The 17603-nt window shown below is 37.5% G+C and overlaps 2 protein-coding genes and 1 pseudogene across 8 annotated transcripts in view; 2 read left to right on the forward strand and 1 right to left on the reverse strand.

Moving 5' to 3' along the window:
- The window catches only part of LOC106882262 (uncharacterized), a 70670-nt gene extending 54478 nt beyond the window's left edge, over window positions 1-16192 (forward strand). Inside the window, exons 2-3 of one of the 2 annotated variants that reach the window (XM_052976423.2) lie at window positions 7912-8071; window positions 11387-16192. In XM_052976423.2, the coding sequence (XP_052832383.1) occupies window positions 11421-12560 (1140 nt within the window). In that variant the 5' untranslated portion in view covers window positions 7912-8071; window positions 11387-11420 and the 3' untranslated portion in view covers window positions 12561-16192. The remainder of the gene's footprint in view (window positions 1-7911; window positions 8072-11386) is intronic. The other variant, XM_014932874.3, reaches the window with a different exon arrangement.
- The window catches only part of LOC106882261 (coiled-coil domain-containing protein 73), a 295558-nt gene that overhangs the window by 96144 nt on the left and 181811 nt on the right, over window positions 1-17603 (reverse strand). The window lies entirely within an intron of this gene.
- On the forward strand, window positions 1908-3401 carry LOC128249053 (nuclear transcription factor Y subunit beta pseudogene; annotated as a pseudogene).

Genomic DNA, 17603 nt, shown 5'->3' on the forward strand with positions numbered 1-17603 from the left:
ATCCCTAAAAGAAGAATAATGGTTGGAAATTCTCATGGAGACCTGTGTCGAGGAGCTACCTACATAACACGAGATGTCTGTATTAGTCATTACCTTACATTGATAAACCACATTCTTGGTCCTGGCATTTGCACTTAAAAACTTAATTCTATTTGAATTAGATTCCGAGATACTAATCTTATTGTTGTTACAGTGATTGTTATACTTGCTAGTGTTGCAAGGTCATTTACTTAACTATATAATGTTATAACATGTACGCAACCTTAGCATTTAGCGCTTGTCTTGCTTTTTGTATGTTGGTTCCCTGAAGATGAATTTATGTACAATTCCAGAACCTCTTACTTCTTTGGAGTAAGATGCACATATATTTTGAAACATATGTAGGAATTAAAGGAACTTATTGATTATATGCATTTTGCTCCATTTATTTTTATTCTACACACACACACACACACACACACACACACACACACACACACACATATATATATATATATATATATATATATATATATATATATATATATATATATATATATACTTGTGTATATAAGATTGACCAGTGACCGGTCTGTCAATATGCTAGAAGCTCACTTAAAAAATTCTCAAATATGGATTCAGCGGAGCAAAAACAGGCGGGCTAGACCGGTGAAAATTGTACATACCTCGATTATCTGCAGACTATAGTTTCAAAATCAATACTTCCAAAATAAAAGTATCTATTTATCATCAGTACAGATTGCCGATATTCTTATAATCGAACAGAATCTCATGCTAGTTGTCTTCAACCAGTGAAAACGTGCACGTGATTCTATCCATTATAAAGATTAAAATTCAAAAGTCTTAGTTTTGGTGCGCTGAATCCGGAAAATATCTCTGCAGAAAATAATTTCTGCTTTGAATTTACAAATATATATATATATATATATATCTAAATTCTGTACGATTCTCTTATTCTTTCTTTCAGCCCCTTCACACTTACTTAATTCTTTTCATTTTTCTTTTTCTTGCTCCCCCCTCTCTCACATTTCTTGGCTTTCCCTTCATTCTCACCTTCTCCCCTTTTTTACTTCACTCTGTCCCTTTTCTTTTTTCTTTCTTTCTCATCCCTCCCTAATTCTTGTATCCCTCTGACCCTACCTCTCTCCTCTCCTTCCACGTGACCGGTGTTCCGCCAATCCTGACCTTTCTTTCTTGGTTCGACTGCCATCCGGGCAACATCTATATTCCTTCCCATGACTTTCATCTCATATGTCCCTGTCGTAAAGATTCACTTCCACACACATTAGCTTAATTTAATTCGTCCTTAGTCGAAAGACACCTGTTGTTAATGTCCTGTTGTTTGTATTTCTATTTGTGTACCATTTCTCCGTTTTTTACGTCCTTGTTTTAGTATACATTCGCTTGGTTTCTTGGGGCTGGCCAGATTAAAGAAGTCTTGAGTGTAACTGGCCGAAACTGTTGAGAAAATCTGGAACTCAACTGAAGATAGAAAACTCCAAATGACCTGTCCTTGTTTTTTCTTGTCCTTTTTTGTATCATCTAACTGTCCAAATGTTTTGTTGTTGCCTGTTATGTCCTTGTTCCATTTATTTTCTTTTATATATATATATATATATATATATATATATATATGAAAGTTAAACAGTGAACGGAAAACAAGTAAAAATAGACCCTTTCATTGCTAGATTTCCGAAATACCTAACCAAATAACAACAGTTTTATATAAAAACACAACGACGAAACAACACTTTTGAAACCTTTAAATTTATTCATACACGACTCGGCCACGTTGTTTGTTTTTCCCCTCAAAAAACTATCAAAACATCACAACACTGCTTCTTTCACTTCTCGGCGACCATCTTGGCTTGTTGTGATCTGGTTTGGTTGGTGGATTTCTCTGGCTTTTTTTAATGGTGCAGCTTTCTCACTGGTTCCTTTCATTGACCAACCAACTTGACGAAAACTCATCCATCGTCCTTCATCAACACAGTTTTCAAGAATGGATGCCAGTTCAAGTGACGGCGCCGGTGATGCTTCTGTCCTAACAGAATCTTTTATTCCTGGAAATAGCCAATATGGCAATGATGATGAGGGAATGGTATTGTCAGGAGAAGGCGAAGGCGATTTCCGTATGGACGAACCTCTACGAGAACAGGACCACTTCCTTCCAATTGCTAATGTCGCCAGAATCATGAAAAAATCAATTCCAAGAACCGGTAAAATTGCTAAAGATGCTAAAGAATGTGTACAGGAATGTGTTTCAGAATTTATAAGTTTTATCACAAGCAAGGCTAGTGAAAGATGTCAACATGAGAAACGAAAAACCATCAACGGTGAAGATATCTTGTTTGCTATGTCTACCTTGGGCTTCGACGATTACGTCGATCCTTTGAAGTTATACTTACAAAAATACAGAGAGTCTGCCAAAGGAGAGAAAGAGATGAACCCCAATGCTATAATGGGAGAAAATGCAGTGGAGGAACTTGACGAAGCATATACCACATTAGCAAATAACATCTTGTCAACAGAGCAGTCTGGCCAACAGAATGTCCTTTACGCTTATTCAGGCCAGATGTTGCAACAAATATTCTAAAGAAATCTGGACATTTTCTTTTCCTTCTTCATGTCTTACTTCTGTCTATGTCTGACCTATATTTTTTTTTTTTTTTACTTTCCTTACAGTGTCTTCTGTCTTTCTTTCTTTTCTTCTTATTCTTCTTCTATTTCGGTACCGTCTTCCCGTGTCTTTGGCTTCTACCTAACATGTCTCTCTGTCTGTCTTGTGATACATCCACAATCCATGCGTGTCCCCCCCCCCCAGCGTCTGCCTGTCTATGTCTTCTTCCATTTGTTAGTTATGTTTCTTGATAAAAAAAAAAAAGTGAAAAAAAAAGGAAAAAAACAACGGAATTCGAGGAAGCTATCCCTACTCCCACCACAACCCTTTGCCTCCTACATCTATGCAAGTTCTCTCTCTTGTGTGTGTGTATGTTGAAGGAGACATGTACATGTAGAGACATGTACATGTAGAGACATGTTCATACCACACACACACACACACACACACACAAGCACGCTCGTGTAAAATGAATATACATATATCTATAGACACACGCACACACATATACATACATATTCGAGCAAGATCGTTGCCAGTGCCGCTGGACTGGCTCCTGTGCAGGTGGCACGTAAAATACACCATTTTGAGCGTGGCCGTTGCCAGTACCCGCCTGACTGGCCCTCGTGCCGGTGGCACATAAAAGCACCCACTACACTCTCGGAGTGGTTGGCGTTAGGAAGGGCATCCAGCTGTAGAAACTCTGCCAAATCAGATTGGAGCCTGGTGTAGCCATCTGGTTTCACCAGTCCTCAGTCAAATCGTCCAACCCATGCTAGCATGGAAAGCAGACGTTAAATGATGACGACGATATATATATATATATATATATACATACACACGCACATATACACACACATACATATGTATGTATCATCATCATAATCATCATCATCATCATCGTTTAACGTCTACTTTCCATGCTAGCATGAGTTGGACGATTTGACTGAGGACTGGTGAACCAGATGGCTACAGCAGGCTCCAATCTGATTTGGCAGAGTTTCTACAGCTGGATGCCCTTCCTATCGCCAACCACTCTGAGAGTGTAGTGGGTGCTTTTACGTGCCACCGGCACGAAGGCCAGTCAGGCGGTACTGGCAACGGCCATGCTCAAAATGGTGTATTTTACATGCCACCTGCACAGGAGCCAGTCCAGTGGCACTGACAACGATCTCGCTCGAATGTCTTTACACGTGCCACCGGCACAAGTGCCAGGGAGGTGGCGCTGGGCACAGGTGCCATCACGATTTCGCTTGCCCCAACAGGTCTTCGCAAGCCAAGTTTAGTGTCCAATGAAGGAGATGACGTTGGCATGGGTGCCAGTCATCGAATGCAATTCGATTTCAATTTCACTTGCCTCAACAGGTCTTCGCAAGCGGAGTTTAGTGTCCAATGAAGGAAGGCACGCATAAGTGGGCTGGCTACACCCCTGGCAGAGGCCTTAGATTTAGGTCTCACTTGGCTTGCCGGATCTTCTCTGTGTATATATATATATATATATATATATATATATATATGTGTGTGTGTGTGTGTGTGTGTGTGTGTGTGTGTGTGTGTGTGTGTGTGTGTGTGGAGGCGCAATGGCCCAGTGGTTATGGCAGCGGACTCGCGGTCATAGGATTGTGGTTTTGATTCCCAGACCGGGCGTTGTGAGTGTTTATTGAGCGAAAACACCTAAAGCTCCACGAGGCTCCGGCAGAGGATGGTGATGAACCCTGCTGTACTCTTTCACCACAACTTTCTCTCACTCTTACTTCCTGTTTCTGTTGTGCCTGTAATTCAAAGGGTCAGCCTTGTCACACTGTGTCACGCTGAATATCCCCGAGAACTACGTTAAGGGTACACGTGTCTGTGGAGTGCTCAGCCACTTGCACGTTAATTTCATGAGCAGGCTGTTCCGTTCATTGGATCAACTGGAACCCTCATCGTCGTAACCGACAGAGTGCCATCATATATATATATATATATATATATATATATATAAATACACATATATTTATATTTATATTAATCAAAGGGAATACTGAGTATGTCTATCTGTTAGAAATAACAGTCAAAACTCTTATTTAAATCGCCAAGGAAAACAATAATTACAGAAATTCAACAGTCTAGACAATAATAGAGTTAATGATATCTTCGAAAATATTTTCTGACGAAATATTTGCTATATCGTCGACGAGTGACAGGGACCTTCTCTTTGTGGCTGGAGACTTCAACGGTCATGTCGGACGTCGTGCTGGAGGCTTCCATGGCATACATGGAGGCTATGGCTTCGGTTCCCGCAACGAGGAGGGAACCAGACTGCTGGAGTTCTGTGATGCAACCGATCTTATGGTCTGCAATACCAACTTCAGGAAACCTGCCAGTCACCTAGTCACCTACCGCTCCGGCAGACACTCTAGCCAAATCGACTACATCCTCGCCAGAAATAGGGAAAGAGGGCGGCTTATAAATGCCAAAACCTACCCTGGCGAAGAATGTACCCCACAACATAGATTAGTAGTTAGCGACTTTGGGATCAAGGCAAAATGGGTGCCCAGAATTAGACAGGCTTGGAGGAGAAGGGTGTGGAAGCTTAAAGACCCTGCAAATGGACAGAGACTTAGAGACAAGTTACTTGAAGCATTTACCGAAATAAAAGGGGATATAGCATCATACAACGTGGAAGACAATTGGAGATTTCTGCGGGACAACCTGTTGAAAGCCACCGACCAGACTTGTGGGTGGTGTAAGGTCCCCTCCCGACCCAGAGTAACGTGGTGGTGGAACAAGGAGGTAGACAGGGCTATTAGACAAAAGAAACAGGCTTGGAAGGACTGGAAGAACGGTGGTAGCAGGGAATTGTACCAATGTGCCAGAAGGGAGGCTAGGCGACAGGTTTATTTAGCCAGAGGGGAAGCAGATAAGGAAAGATTTGCCAATGTTCTGCGCCGTGAGGACCAAAGACTCGAGGTATTTCGTGTTGCAAGACAGTGTAGGAGAGAGAATAGTGATGTTGTAGGAGAGAAATGTGTTCGCATGGATGATGGTACGCTTGCACTAAATGAGGATGCAAAGAAAGAGGTCTGGAGATGCCACTACGATAGATTGCTTAATAAAGAGAATGAATGGGAGAAAGAGAGCCTGCCATATGTCGACCCAATAGAGGGACCAGCTATCCGAGTTGATAGTACCAGGGTAGATAAAGCAATTAAGAGTATGAAGACCGGGAAAGCCTCCGGCCCATCAGGAATCACTGCAGAGATGCTCAAAATATCTGGCAGTGTTGGCTATAGCCTAGTCACCCGTATTACGAACCAGGTGATACACGAAGGAGTCATACCCAATGACTGGTGTAGCAGCATCATAGTCAACTGCTACAAAGGTAAAGGTGACGCTTTAGATACAAATAATTACAGAGGCATCAAGCTGTTAGATCAGGTTATGAAAGTTACAGAGAGGGTCATAGCCCAACTAATTAGGGAGCGAATCAATTTAGATGAGATGCAGTTTGGGTTCGTGCCAGGTAAAAGCACTACTGATGCCTTATTTCTAGTGAGACAGTTGCAGGAGAAATACCTAGCTAAGGATAAACCTCTGTACCTGGCTTTCGTTGACATGGAGAAGCCTTTGACAGGGTCCCCCGATCCCTTATCTGGTGGTCAATGAGGAAACTTGGGATAGAAGAATGGTTAGTGAGAGCTGTGCGAGCCATGTACAGAGATGCTGCCAGTAAGGTGAGGGTTGGAAATGAGTACAGCAATGAATTCCGGGTAGAGGTAGGGGTCCACCAAGGTTCCGTCCTCAGCCCCCTCTTATTTATCATAGTCCTCCAGGCAATCACAGAGGAGTTCAAGACAGGTTGCCCCTGGGAGCTCCTCTATGCTGATGACCTTGCCCTAATTGCGGAGTCACTATCAGAACTAGAGGAGAAGTTTCAGGTCTGGAAGCAAGGTCTAGAATTGAAGGGCCTTAGAGTCAACCTAGCTAAAACCAAAATCCTAATAAGTAGGAAGGTAGATAAAACACAAACCCCTTCAGGTAGATGGCCCTGCTCAGTATGTAGAAAAGGAGTAGGTAGTAACTCTATAAGATGTACCCGGTGCAAGCTATGGACACATAAGAGGTGCAGCAACATCAAAGGCAGGTTAACTAGCAAGTTAGTTTTTGTTTGTGGCAGATGTTCAGGTGCAATAAAGACTGTAAACAAACAGGAAACAACTTCTATCTCATTCCAGGGTGAAAAACTAGAGGTAGTTGATAGCTTCCGCTATCTGGGCGACCAAGTTAGTAGTGGGGGTGGGTGCGCTGAAAGTGTAGCTGCTAGAATAAGAATAGCCTGGGCAAAGTTTAGAGAGCTCTTACCCCTGCTGGCGACAAAGGGACTCTCACTCAGAGTAAAAGGCAGACTGTATGACGCATGCGTATGAACAGCCATGCTACATGGCAGTGAAACATGGGCTGTAACTGCTGAGGACATACGTAAGCTCACAAGGAATGAAGCCAGTATGCTCCGTTGGATGTGTAATGTCAATGTGAATATCCGTCAGAGTGTAAGTATCTTGAGAGAAAAGCTGAACATTAGAAGCATCAGTTGTGGTGTGCAAGCGAGACGATTGCGCTGGTATGGACATGTGGTGACAATGGATGAGGGTAGCTGCGTGAAAAAGTGCCATTCCCTAACAGTTGAGGGAACCCGTGGAAGAGGTAGGCCCAGGAAGACCTGGGCTGAGGTGGTGAGGCAAGACCTTCGTACATTGGGCCTCACCGAGGCGATGACTACTGACCGAGACCTTTGGAAATGTGCTGTGCGTGAGAAGACCCGGCAAGCCAAGTAAGATTGTTGCCAGTGCCCCTGGACTGGTTCTTGTGCGGGTGGCACATGAGATGCACCATTTTGAGCGTGGCCATTGCCAGTACCGCCTGACTGGCTTGTGCGGGTGGCACATAAAAGACACCATTTCGAGCGTGGCCGTTTTCGTGCGGGTGACACGTAAAAGCACCCACTACACTCTCTGAGTGGTTGGCGTTAGGAAGGGCATCCAGCTGTAGAAACTCTGCCAAATTAGATTGGAGCCTGGTGTTGCCATCCGGTTTCACCAGTCCTCAGTCAAATCGTCCAACCCATGCTAGCATGGAAAGCGGACGTTAAACGATGATGAGGATGATGATGATGATATATATATATATATATATATATATGCTATATATGTGTGTGTGTGTGTGTGTGTGTGTGTGTGTACATGGGAATTACTAAAGTAATTATTTTGAAATGTTGAATGACAACACTGCAGCTTTTATTTCTTTCTTAGAAACCAGCCCCCTCCTTCTAGGAAGAAGTCTAACAAATAAGAAAAAAGTGAACACGCACACACACACGCACAAGCATTTAAAGGAGAAGAGAGGAGTTGAGGAAAAGAAATTCACACACATATACATACTGTATATGATTAATGAATCAAAGGACATTTGGTATGTATATATGTCATATGCACTTAGGAGGCTAGAAAAACAAAGTGCACACTTATGCTAACAAATTAACTCAAGTTAATTGAAGTGCACTTCCTCCCATTCTCCAAATTACAATATCATCACATACATGCCATTCCATCCATTCAAATCAATAATCCAGAGGATGAGTAGGCTCCTAAGTGATTGTTTAACCAGCCAGAAATAGCAGTCAAATTTACCTTAAATTGTAGTCTTTTCACTAAGAAAAGATAAAAACAGTGGATAATGCAGCAGTAGATACACTATAGATGAGAGAAAAAGGTAAAAATTGGAATTGATTTGACCTTTGATCAAAGCTCAACTCAATAAAGACTGATCTGGGTTTAAACAACAATAACAACTACAATCAGTAACAATAGCAAGCTCCCTCCCATCATAGCCAACAGGATGGAGTTTGCTAAAACATTTCCTACCAATCATCTTAGAAAAGGATGGACCTATTACCTATGTAGTACTTGATAGTCTATGTTATATCAATGAATACGGTAGTCATGGGTGGATGATTTTGATCAAGAATAACCTCAATCAGGGTTAACCTGGAGCTTAAACAACAACAATAGTAATCATAACGTTCATTGCCATTCTCTTCTAACCTTTCTAGAATCTAAACTACTGGAGTAAACAGGGGTCACTATCTGAGTCAATGAGGGGAAGGAAATTTCTACATGGATATTTGACCTGTTAGAAATTGCACTGAAACTTACTCAACACCTTAAAAAAAAAAGAGAAAGTGATTTTAGATAATGTTATCCTAGATACATTTGGCCAATAGGAAAAGATGTAATGGTTACAGAATGAGCAAATTTTAGCCCCAGGTTTGACCTGGAGCTAAACATCAACAAACTACTACTAACGTTTCTCCATAACCAGCACCAGCACCAACCCTACCAATACTATCATATATAATACCAATTTCATCATTGTCATCATCATCATCATCATCATCACCACCACCACCTTCTGACTGAAGAGTTAATTTTTATTCCATGTACAGTATATACCACAAAATAGGTTGTTCAGCTTATAATTATTTCTGTTGTGTTGCCTGTTAATTTAATGTCAATCAGATCATTAAGTTGAAGTGTCATTAACAAAAGAAAAGAAAAGAAGAAAGAAAGAGGATAAAGAACATGCATCTTTGTGTGATGCATGTTGAAACACGTATTATCTAACAGTAGTTTTAATGTAAGCATAACTGACTCAATATAAAATCACAGACACTTTAACATAAATACACTAGAAGATGGAGAATAGAGATGTATTTAGAAGTAACAACTAAGTTCCAGGTTCAATACTAATATATGGATCATTGGGTCTCAGTGTGACCAATGCCTTGCGAGTGAAATCTGGTACACAGAAACTTTGAGAAAACCCATGATACAGCTTAGTTACCTGTATAGTTAATCAGGTTATTCAGGAAGGCACCATCCCCAACGATGGGTGTAGTAGTATTATAGTTAGCTGCTACAAGGGTAAAGGTGATGCCTTAGGTAGAAACAACTACAGAGGTATTAAACTGTTATACCAAGCCGTGAAAGTTACTGAGAGAATTATAGCTCAATTGATTAGAAATAGAATTAAAGTAGATGAGATGCAGTTTGGTTTTGTACCTGGGAAGAGTACCACAGATGCCATCTTCCTAGTGAGACAGCTGCAGGAAAAGTATTTGGCCAAAAGTAAGCCATTGTACTTAGCCTTTGTCGACCTGGAGAAAGCTTTCAACGGAGTTCCCCACTCTGTTATATAGTGGTCTCTAAGGAAGTTACGAGTAGAGGAGTGGCTTATTATAGCTGCACAAGCCATATACAGTGGTGCTGTCAGTAAGGTGAGAGTCGGCCACGAATACAATGATGAATTTAGCATACAAGTAGGGTTTCACCAAGGCTCAGTTCTCAGCCAACTCTTATTCATTATAGTCCTGCAGGCCATAACAGAGGAATTCAAAACTGGATGTCGGTGGGAACTGCTATATTGTTATTATATTTATCCTACATTATATCAGTGATGCAACCCCCAAAAACTAACTCACTAGTCAGTATCATTAGAAAGTAGCCGGTATAATGAAATAGGAGCTTTATTTGCATATCCCTAAGGTTACCTTAAACAAATTTAAAAGATACACACACCAGGCTTCTTTCAGTTTCCATCTACCAAATCCACTCACAAAGCTAAATATATTTTGAATTAATCAGAAACAAAAGTCATTTTGGTGTTTATGATTGTTAAAATAAGAAATGAAGTAACAGTTTATACAGATTAGGAGGTAAACATGTAGTGATTGAAGTACTTACTCAGTTTTAGCTTTTGACTTTATGTCTTTTTTTACCCAAGAAAGAATTCTTAAAAACCAATTAAACATTACAGCTACCATTTCCCTTTCCACCACTAGATGTCATAGGGGCCAGTAGGCAGAAGGCCAACAGGTTGGCTGTGGAGGCAGCAGAGGTTGCCTGAAGATGGTTAGGATCAGAAGGTGGAAGCTCTGGAAGGGACAATGCTACTTGTGATAATGCTAACTGGACACAACAGGGGCTTGATCAACCTCCAGTTGGGCTGCCAGGGTGAGTATGTCTGATGTTGAAAGACTAAAAACACCTAATAACCCCCAGAAACATCACTGATGATGCATCCAGATGCATAGGATTATGTATGTAAAAAAATAGGTCTAAATATTTATTAGCTTGAGATATATTTATATCTGCTAATACTTACCATTTATTATGACTGAAACTATTTCTAAACTGTGAGTTTATCTCTTATCTACTAGGTTGTCATCTTCATATGTCATATACTTTTGCAGTGCATTGATGACATTACAACAAAAGTTTTCTTGATTAAGCATTGAGTTCTCCCATCAGATGACGCCATAGCATTACTTCATTCTGATTTTCTCATAGTGTTTTCTTGGCAGAGATATTGGGGTGGTATACTTTCCCCAATTGGATAGCCATTGGCCCACAAGGTCTACTAGATCACTGATGCATAATAATCTAAAAAATTACAACCTTCTCAGGCAAACTTGTATACTTAGTGAATAAGTGCAATGCTGCACTCAGTTTATAGATAGAGGTTCCGAGTTCAAATCTAGTCACATTGAAGAATAAAACAACTAGTGATGACTGAAGGGGAAACCAATCAAAATGTTGTATAGAGGTAACTATTGGAAACAAAAATTGATTTAGTAAACCTTTTAGTGAAACTTTTTGTCAGTAATAACTGTGACAGTTTCTGTTGTTACATTTTGTTATAACTAATTGTTTATTTGTCTATTTTCAGAAAATATGATCATTCAATAACAGAGAGCTGAGAGATGACTGAACAGGTATCATCACAGTATCTTAATAATGGCATGAAAGATGGTCACATAGCACTTCAGGAACAGCCAATATTACAACCAGCTAGCACTACAAAGCCAGACAGTGATGTGGAAGCTCGAGTTAATCAGTTCATGCAAACTACAGGGCGAAGTTTACAAGGGCAGTATTGGCGCCGGAGTGCATTTGAACTTTCTAAATGGCTTACAGCTCAAATACAATATGAACGTCAAGGTTGGCAGTTGAAACTGCAAACAGCATTAAAAGAGATAGAAAGCTATCGAAAAGAAGCTTTAATTGCTGATAAAATATTAACAGATAGCTTACAAGCTTTACTGAATTGTCTGGAGACATGTTCTATAAATTACACTAAAAAAGTAATCTCTGTAAATAAGAAGAAAAATATTTTTATAGAATATGTAGATTTGTTGACTGAGTTATTGCAATTTTTAATTCAAGAACGCCTGCAGTGTCTTTGTCTAATGGAGAGGAAACCTGATATAAAAGTGAACCTTGTAGAATGCATACATCAATTTTTAGAAAGTGAACTTAAATCAGCCAAACAAGTACGGTCTCAAGCAATAAAACAAGAACAGGAATTACGTTCAATAATAACTGAACTTAAGAAAGATAAAGAGAATTTTCAAAAGATGGCTCTTTATTCAAGCTGGATTACAACTAATAAGATACAGAAGGATTCTAACACTGTCAAAAAGTATAAAAAATATTCAGTTGAACCAACAATAAATTTGATTTTATCAAACACCAGCAGCAACAACAATGGTAGAGTAAGAAGCAAGCAGCAGGCAAATAGATCCCAAATAACAGAACATAACAGTTCCATTAACAATGTCACTTCTGATCTTTTAAAAGAAATAGAAGCTCAAGAATCACTGACATGTCTAAGTAATATGCAAACTGATAAAAATGGAAAGACATTTACTGTAAGCAATCAAATAAATCTGAATGAAATCACCATAAAACCTAACAAAATTGCTCATTGTGAATATAGAACAGTGAGAGAGGGTTGTGACCCAACTGAAGAGCCAGTTGGTAATGTTATGAAAGCTCAATACAATCTACCCCCTATTAAAGTTTGGCCACGACAAATAAGGGTTAGAAGATTATCAACCTGAAACAGCAAAAAAAAAAAAAATGTTTATTTAAAGGTAACATATCTTTATATTTATAATTGTTTGAGCTAGTTTCCTTTCCTTATGTGAAAGTGATAAGTATAACAATTCTCAGCCATCATCCAATGAAACCATCAAGGACCAATGATATCATGTATTTGCAAGATTTGGGGCTAATAGTCTACAAGTTATCACTCTGCAGTAGATGCAGTTTATTTCAGCCTACTGGGCTGGAGTCGTGTGAAATGAAATGCCTTGCTCATGATACAACTAGTTGCTTGGTTCAGGAATTGAACCCATGACACTATGATTATCAGTCCATTCTAACCATTAGACCATGCATCTGCACAAGTAAAACAGTACTTTTGTTTAAATATCTTAAGATGAATTGTTAAAACAATTACACTTTACATTTCTAAAGATGAAATTATTACTATTTCTTGATCTATTAAGTCCATCTTTAAAAATGCTAAGTGTTGTACTCAGGATAGTAATACTTTTAGTCACCAAGCCACCGTTTTATCCACACATTGTCATTGACCTCACGAATAACAACATTATTACCCTTGGTTTAGAAATACATGTTCCTGGCTCAAATACAGTCTGGTGCTATATGCAAGAATACGAAACATAATGATGATTGGAAATCAAATGGATGAAAATGTAATGTAGATGTAAATACTAAAACATTATATCATTTTAAAAATTATAACTGTATTATTACTTTTGGTATTGTGTCAAATAGGGAATTTATTAATGTAATTAAACTTTACCTCTTAATTTTTCAGTTTTTCTATTTTATTTTTATGTGCACATACCTAGACATTCATATAAATACATTACCTCTCACAGATATGTATGCACATAGACACATACATGCACATAGACATGTACAAACACAAATACTCTCACATGATTATGATTACACACATACATTTACATACTGAAAGAAATTGCATGCATTCAAAAGTAAATAGCTCTTTGAACATTTGAGCTAAAAAGGGGTTCAATGAGTCCCTCATTGGGTCACTGCATTATAAGCTGTGGATTAGCAGAATTGTGAGGGACAAGACAAAATGCTTGTAGGATTTAGATTAAATTCCTTTACATTCTTCAGTTTCAACTCTGTCAATGTCAGCTTTGCTGTTCATCTTGCAAAGTTGTAAAATACATTATAACTCATGTACTGAGGTCAATTTAACATTGAATGGAATTATTACAAAAGATTATCAAAAGGATATCTTTGCTGCACAATGGCATACATCCACTCCAGCTGTTTAGAGAACAGATCAGCACTTCTTTATGCAGCTATCCTAGTCCATACATAGCACATGGCCATACCAGTGCAAGATAGATAGATAGATAGATAGATAGATAGATAGATAGATGCATGCATGTATGTATAAAACAAAACATTTGGCTCTATCCCACACCAGAGTCTGTCATTATACAAAGTTAATTTATGAATGTCTAGATTTTATATACTTTTTTGAAAACATTTAGGAAAATAAGTTATTAGGTTTACTCTCCTCCACAAGCATGCATATTCTTTTATATACCCAAATACAAGTTTGTGTGTATAGCTTATATATACAGTAAAAACCCATGTAATTTGCACACCTGTGTAAATTACACAGGTGATTTTCAGGATAAAAATTGTTAAAAAAGCTTCTACTCATGTAAAATTTGCACCCAAAAGTTTTCAGAATTGCCAATATGGCCAGGGGGAAAAGGTTTTCAATTTAGTTGTATTTAGCATAATTCCACTTACTTATGATTAGATTTTAGTAAATTTTCATTAAATAAAAATAATTTCAGTTTAACAGGTATCACATTGAAAGCTATTAAATTACAAAGTACTTGTGTTGTTTATAAACTTTATTTTACATTTCTTTCCCACACGAGATTATGTCCAATCTTTAGCATACTTCTGTATGTCTTTTCAAATCACAATCACAGGAAAAGTTGTTAATTCTTATCAACAAAAACAAAGATGATAAATATGCACAAGTGTTGCAAATTAAGTTTAATTACCAATAAACATCAGCTTGTATGACACTTTACTCACCCAACAGAGGAAGGCGACCGATCAAACTGATTATGTAAACAGAATCCTGATTGGTCTTCTTGTCTCAAGCTCTGATTTTCCGCCTATTCTTGTCAGAACTTTTGATATGGAGTATCAAAATTTTAATCTCTTTCACACTTATAAAATGTCAAGCAAACTTAAAAATTTGTCATTACCATTTTAGCCAAGAGACCAAACTGATAGTTTGGTAACCCACTAAAATAAACATTAAAAATCGAAAGAAAATAAACAGCTTTGGATGTTTAACTCAGTGTTTATTGAACAAGAAAGGTATAAAATTTAAGAAGTGACTTGCTAGAATATACACGTCTGTGAGGAGATGTAAACAAGAACTGTAAAAATCTACTATACCAAAAGAACTGGTAATTACAAGTATTCTATGAAGAGAACATAAGATTGCTGCATAATTCAACATGAATGTGAAATTATATTAAACATCGTATAAGGTAAATAAAGGTTTCTGTAGGAATGCTAAATCATATTCACTTAGTGAGTTTACATGCGTAAGGATGAATTATGACGTTGTCAGTGGGGTTAGATATAGTAAAATATGGCCCAGACCGTGATTACCAGCATGAACATCAAACTTCAAAAAGAAGTTAACCATTTAATGGTTTTAGTAAATTCATACAGAAAAAGTAAGCATTATACTGTCCAGCATAAATAAAAGTCAACTTCATTATATTTTTTCTGTAAAAACCTATTCTGACATTAAATGAGTCAACTTTTGATATGAATGTACGGCATTTTTCAACAAAAAAAATTTCTAAAACAATTCTGGAAACAATCTACTCATGTAATTTATGTACCCGCTAAAGTTTATTTTTGTTTTTGTGAAAAAAGTGCGTAAATTACATGGGTTTTTACAGTATATATATATAAATATATATATATATATGCTTATGGAGGAGAGTAAACCTAATAACTTATTTTCCTAAATGTTTTTTAAAAAAAGTATATAAAATCTAGACATTCATAAATTAACTTTGTATAATGACAAATTCTGGCATAGGATAGAGCCAAATGTTTTCTTATAACAGTGAGGGGCTATTTTAGATTACCTTCAAGTAGATAGTTGACAAGCATAAGAACTGGTCAGTCTCTATCACTTTATCACATTGTTATCTCTAAACGCTTAATTTCATTCTTTATTTTGTTTTTCATTTTCTTCTTAATAATCTGATCATGATGATAGAATTGTATTTTATAGTTAACTGGACATGGTGTTTTTGTTTCTTTGTTTTTATATTTTGTATTTCAATTATACTTTTGTTTTGTCTGTTATTTCATCTAAGGATTTAGTTTCGCCTGCAAATTGCTGAAAACAGCACATTTCTTTGAGTATTCATTCTTGTATAGAGTGAAATGGCAGTTTGATCTAATGAAGGGCTTATTCAAAATAATCACCTGAAGAAACACATTTTTCACCTTTGATGAATAGCAGTAATTATGCAGTATGTTAATCATATCTCACCAATGTACTATGGGTGCGATGATGTGTGGAAACAATTGTAGTGATATGGAATAAAGAATACCGTTCAATCCATTTTCTTTTATTCATCTCTTTGTGTAAGCTCTATGGATGCTATGGAATTCTAGATGTATATCCAGTGACAAGTGTATTCCCACTGTATGATGATATTCATTAGCCAATACCTGTGGATGAGCTTTTTATAGCATACTACAAGATTTTTACCCAAATTTTATTCAGCTATACAAACACACGCACACACACACACACACACACATGTGTGTGTGTGTGTGTTTGTATTTGTGTCCCCTCCTCCCACTTCACAACTAGTGTGGTTTCGTTTAGTCCTTGCAACCTAGAATAAGTACCAAACTTAAAAATAAATGCTGTGTCAATTTATTCAACTAAACCCTTCAATGTGGTGCCCCAGTGTGGTTGCAATCCAGTGACTAAAACAAGTAAAAGATAAACAATAAAAGATCATTCAATATGTCACCACCTACCTGAACGACCTAAATCCATATCATTAGCTCACTTTTTTGAAATAATGCAAATTTTATTGGCCAAAATTTTCTTTGCAACTCTTTTATATTTGTAAAAATTTCTGCTCTCTGATCAAAACAGGCTTGAGAAGAGTAAACTTTGCTTGTGCACTCTAATAAAACTGAAGCATGTCTAAAACTGTCCTCCAATCTGCTATCATAAATCAGGTTCCTCCCCTGTACATAAAAATTCGATTTTATGAGAAATTATTTCTTAATGTTTTAAAATCAACATTTTTCTCCTCACAAATTTATGGACTTGTTCCTATATAGGAAATCTATTTTCAAAATTATCTTCCTTTGTCTTTAAGAGTCTTTAACAATCGCTGTTGGACTTGTGGTTTCTTTCTCCAAATAAGAGGAAATTTTCAATTCATTTAGAATGTTTCTATATACATTATTCAGTTCATCACAACCTGCCTGAATAGTTCAATATAATTCACTATTTTCCTGTTTGATATGATATATGAAAATTCAACAGCCGTTGTCATTTAGTAATCATAATTAATATTGACAGAAGGGGCAAATAATAGCAGCATTTTGGTTGGGGTTAAACTTCTAACTCTCTCAGTCAGATTAACACTAAGTATTGTTACATAATCATACAAAAAAACCTTATCTTTAAAGTGGGGAACATATGTTTTCTTAAGACCTCTAAATCTTAGTAACAAAATGCTTTATATTAACTGCAAATAGAAACATCATCAAAGTGGTTATTTCAAATATCTGTCTCCAAGCAATATGTTTACTCAACCAGAACTGACTAATGTATTAATAACAGCAATACCAACAGAAAAGGAAACAAGAGTATTTAAAATCTTGCTTTTTATTGGTTTTTGTTAAAATCTTAGTTGCTCACTCACTAAGTAGAGAGAAGCAGAAGTCCAAAAATGTATTTGATTAAATTTTCTGGAAGGTATCCATCAGTTTGGGGAAAGGTTGTT

The sequence above is a fragment of the Octopus bimaculoides genome, chromosome 25 (genome assembly GCF_046866305.1).
Source record: "Octopus bimaculoides isolate indiv1 chromosome 25, ASM4686630v1, whole genome shotgun sequence".
NCBI lineage: Eukaryota > Metazoa > Mollusca > Cephalopoda > Octopoda > Octopodidae > Octopus > Octopus bimaculoides.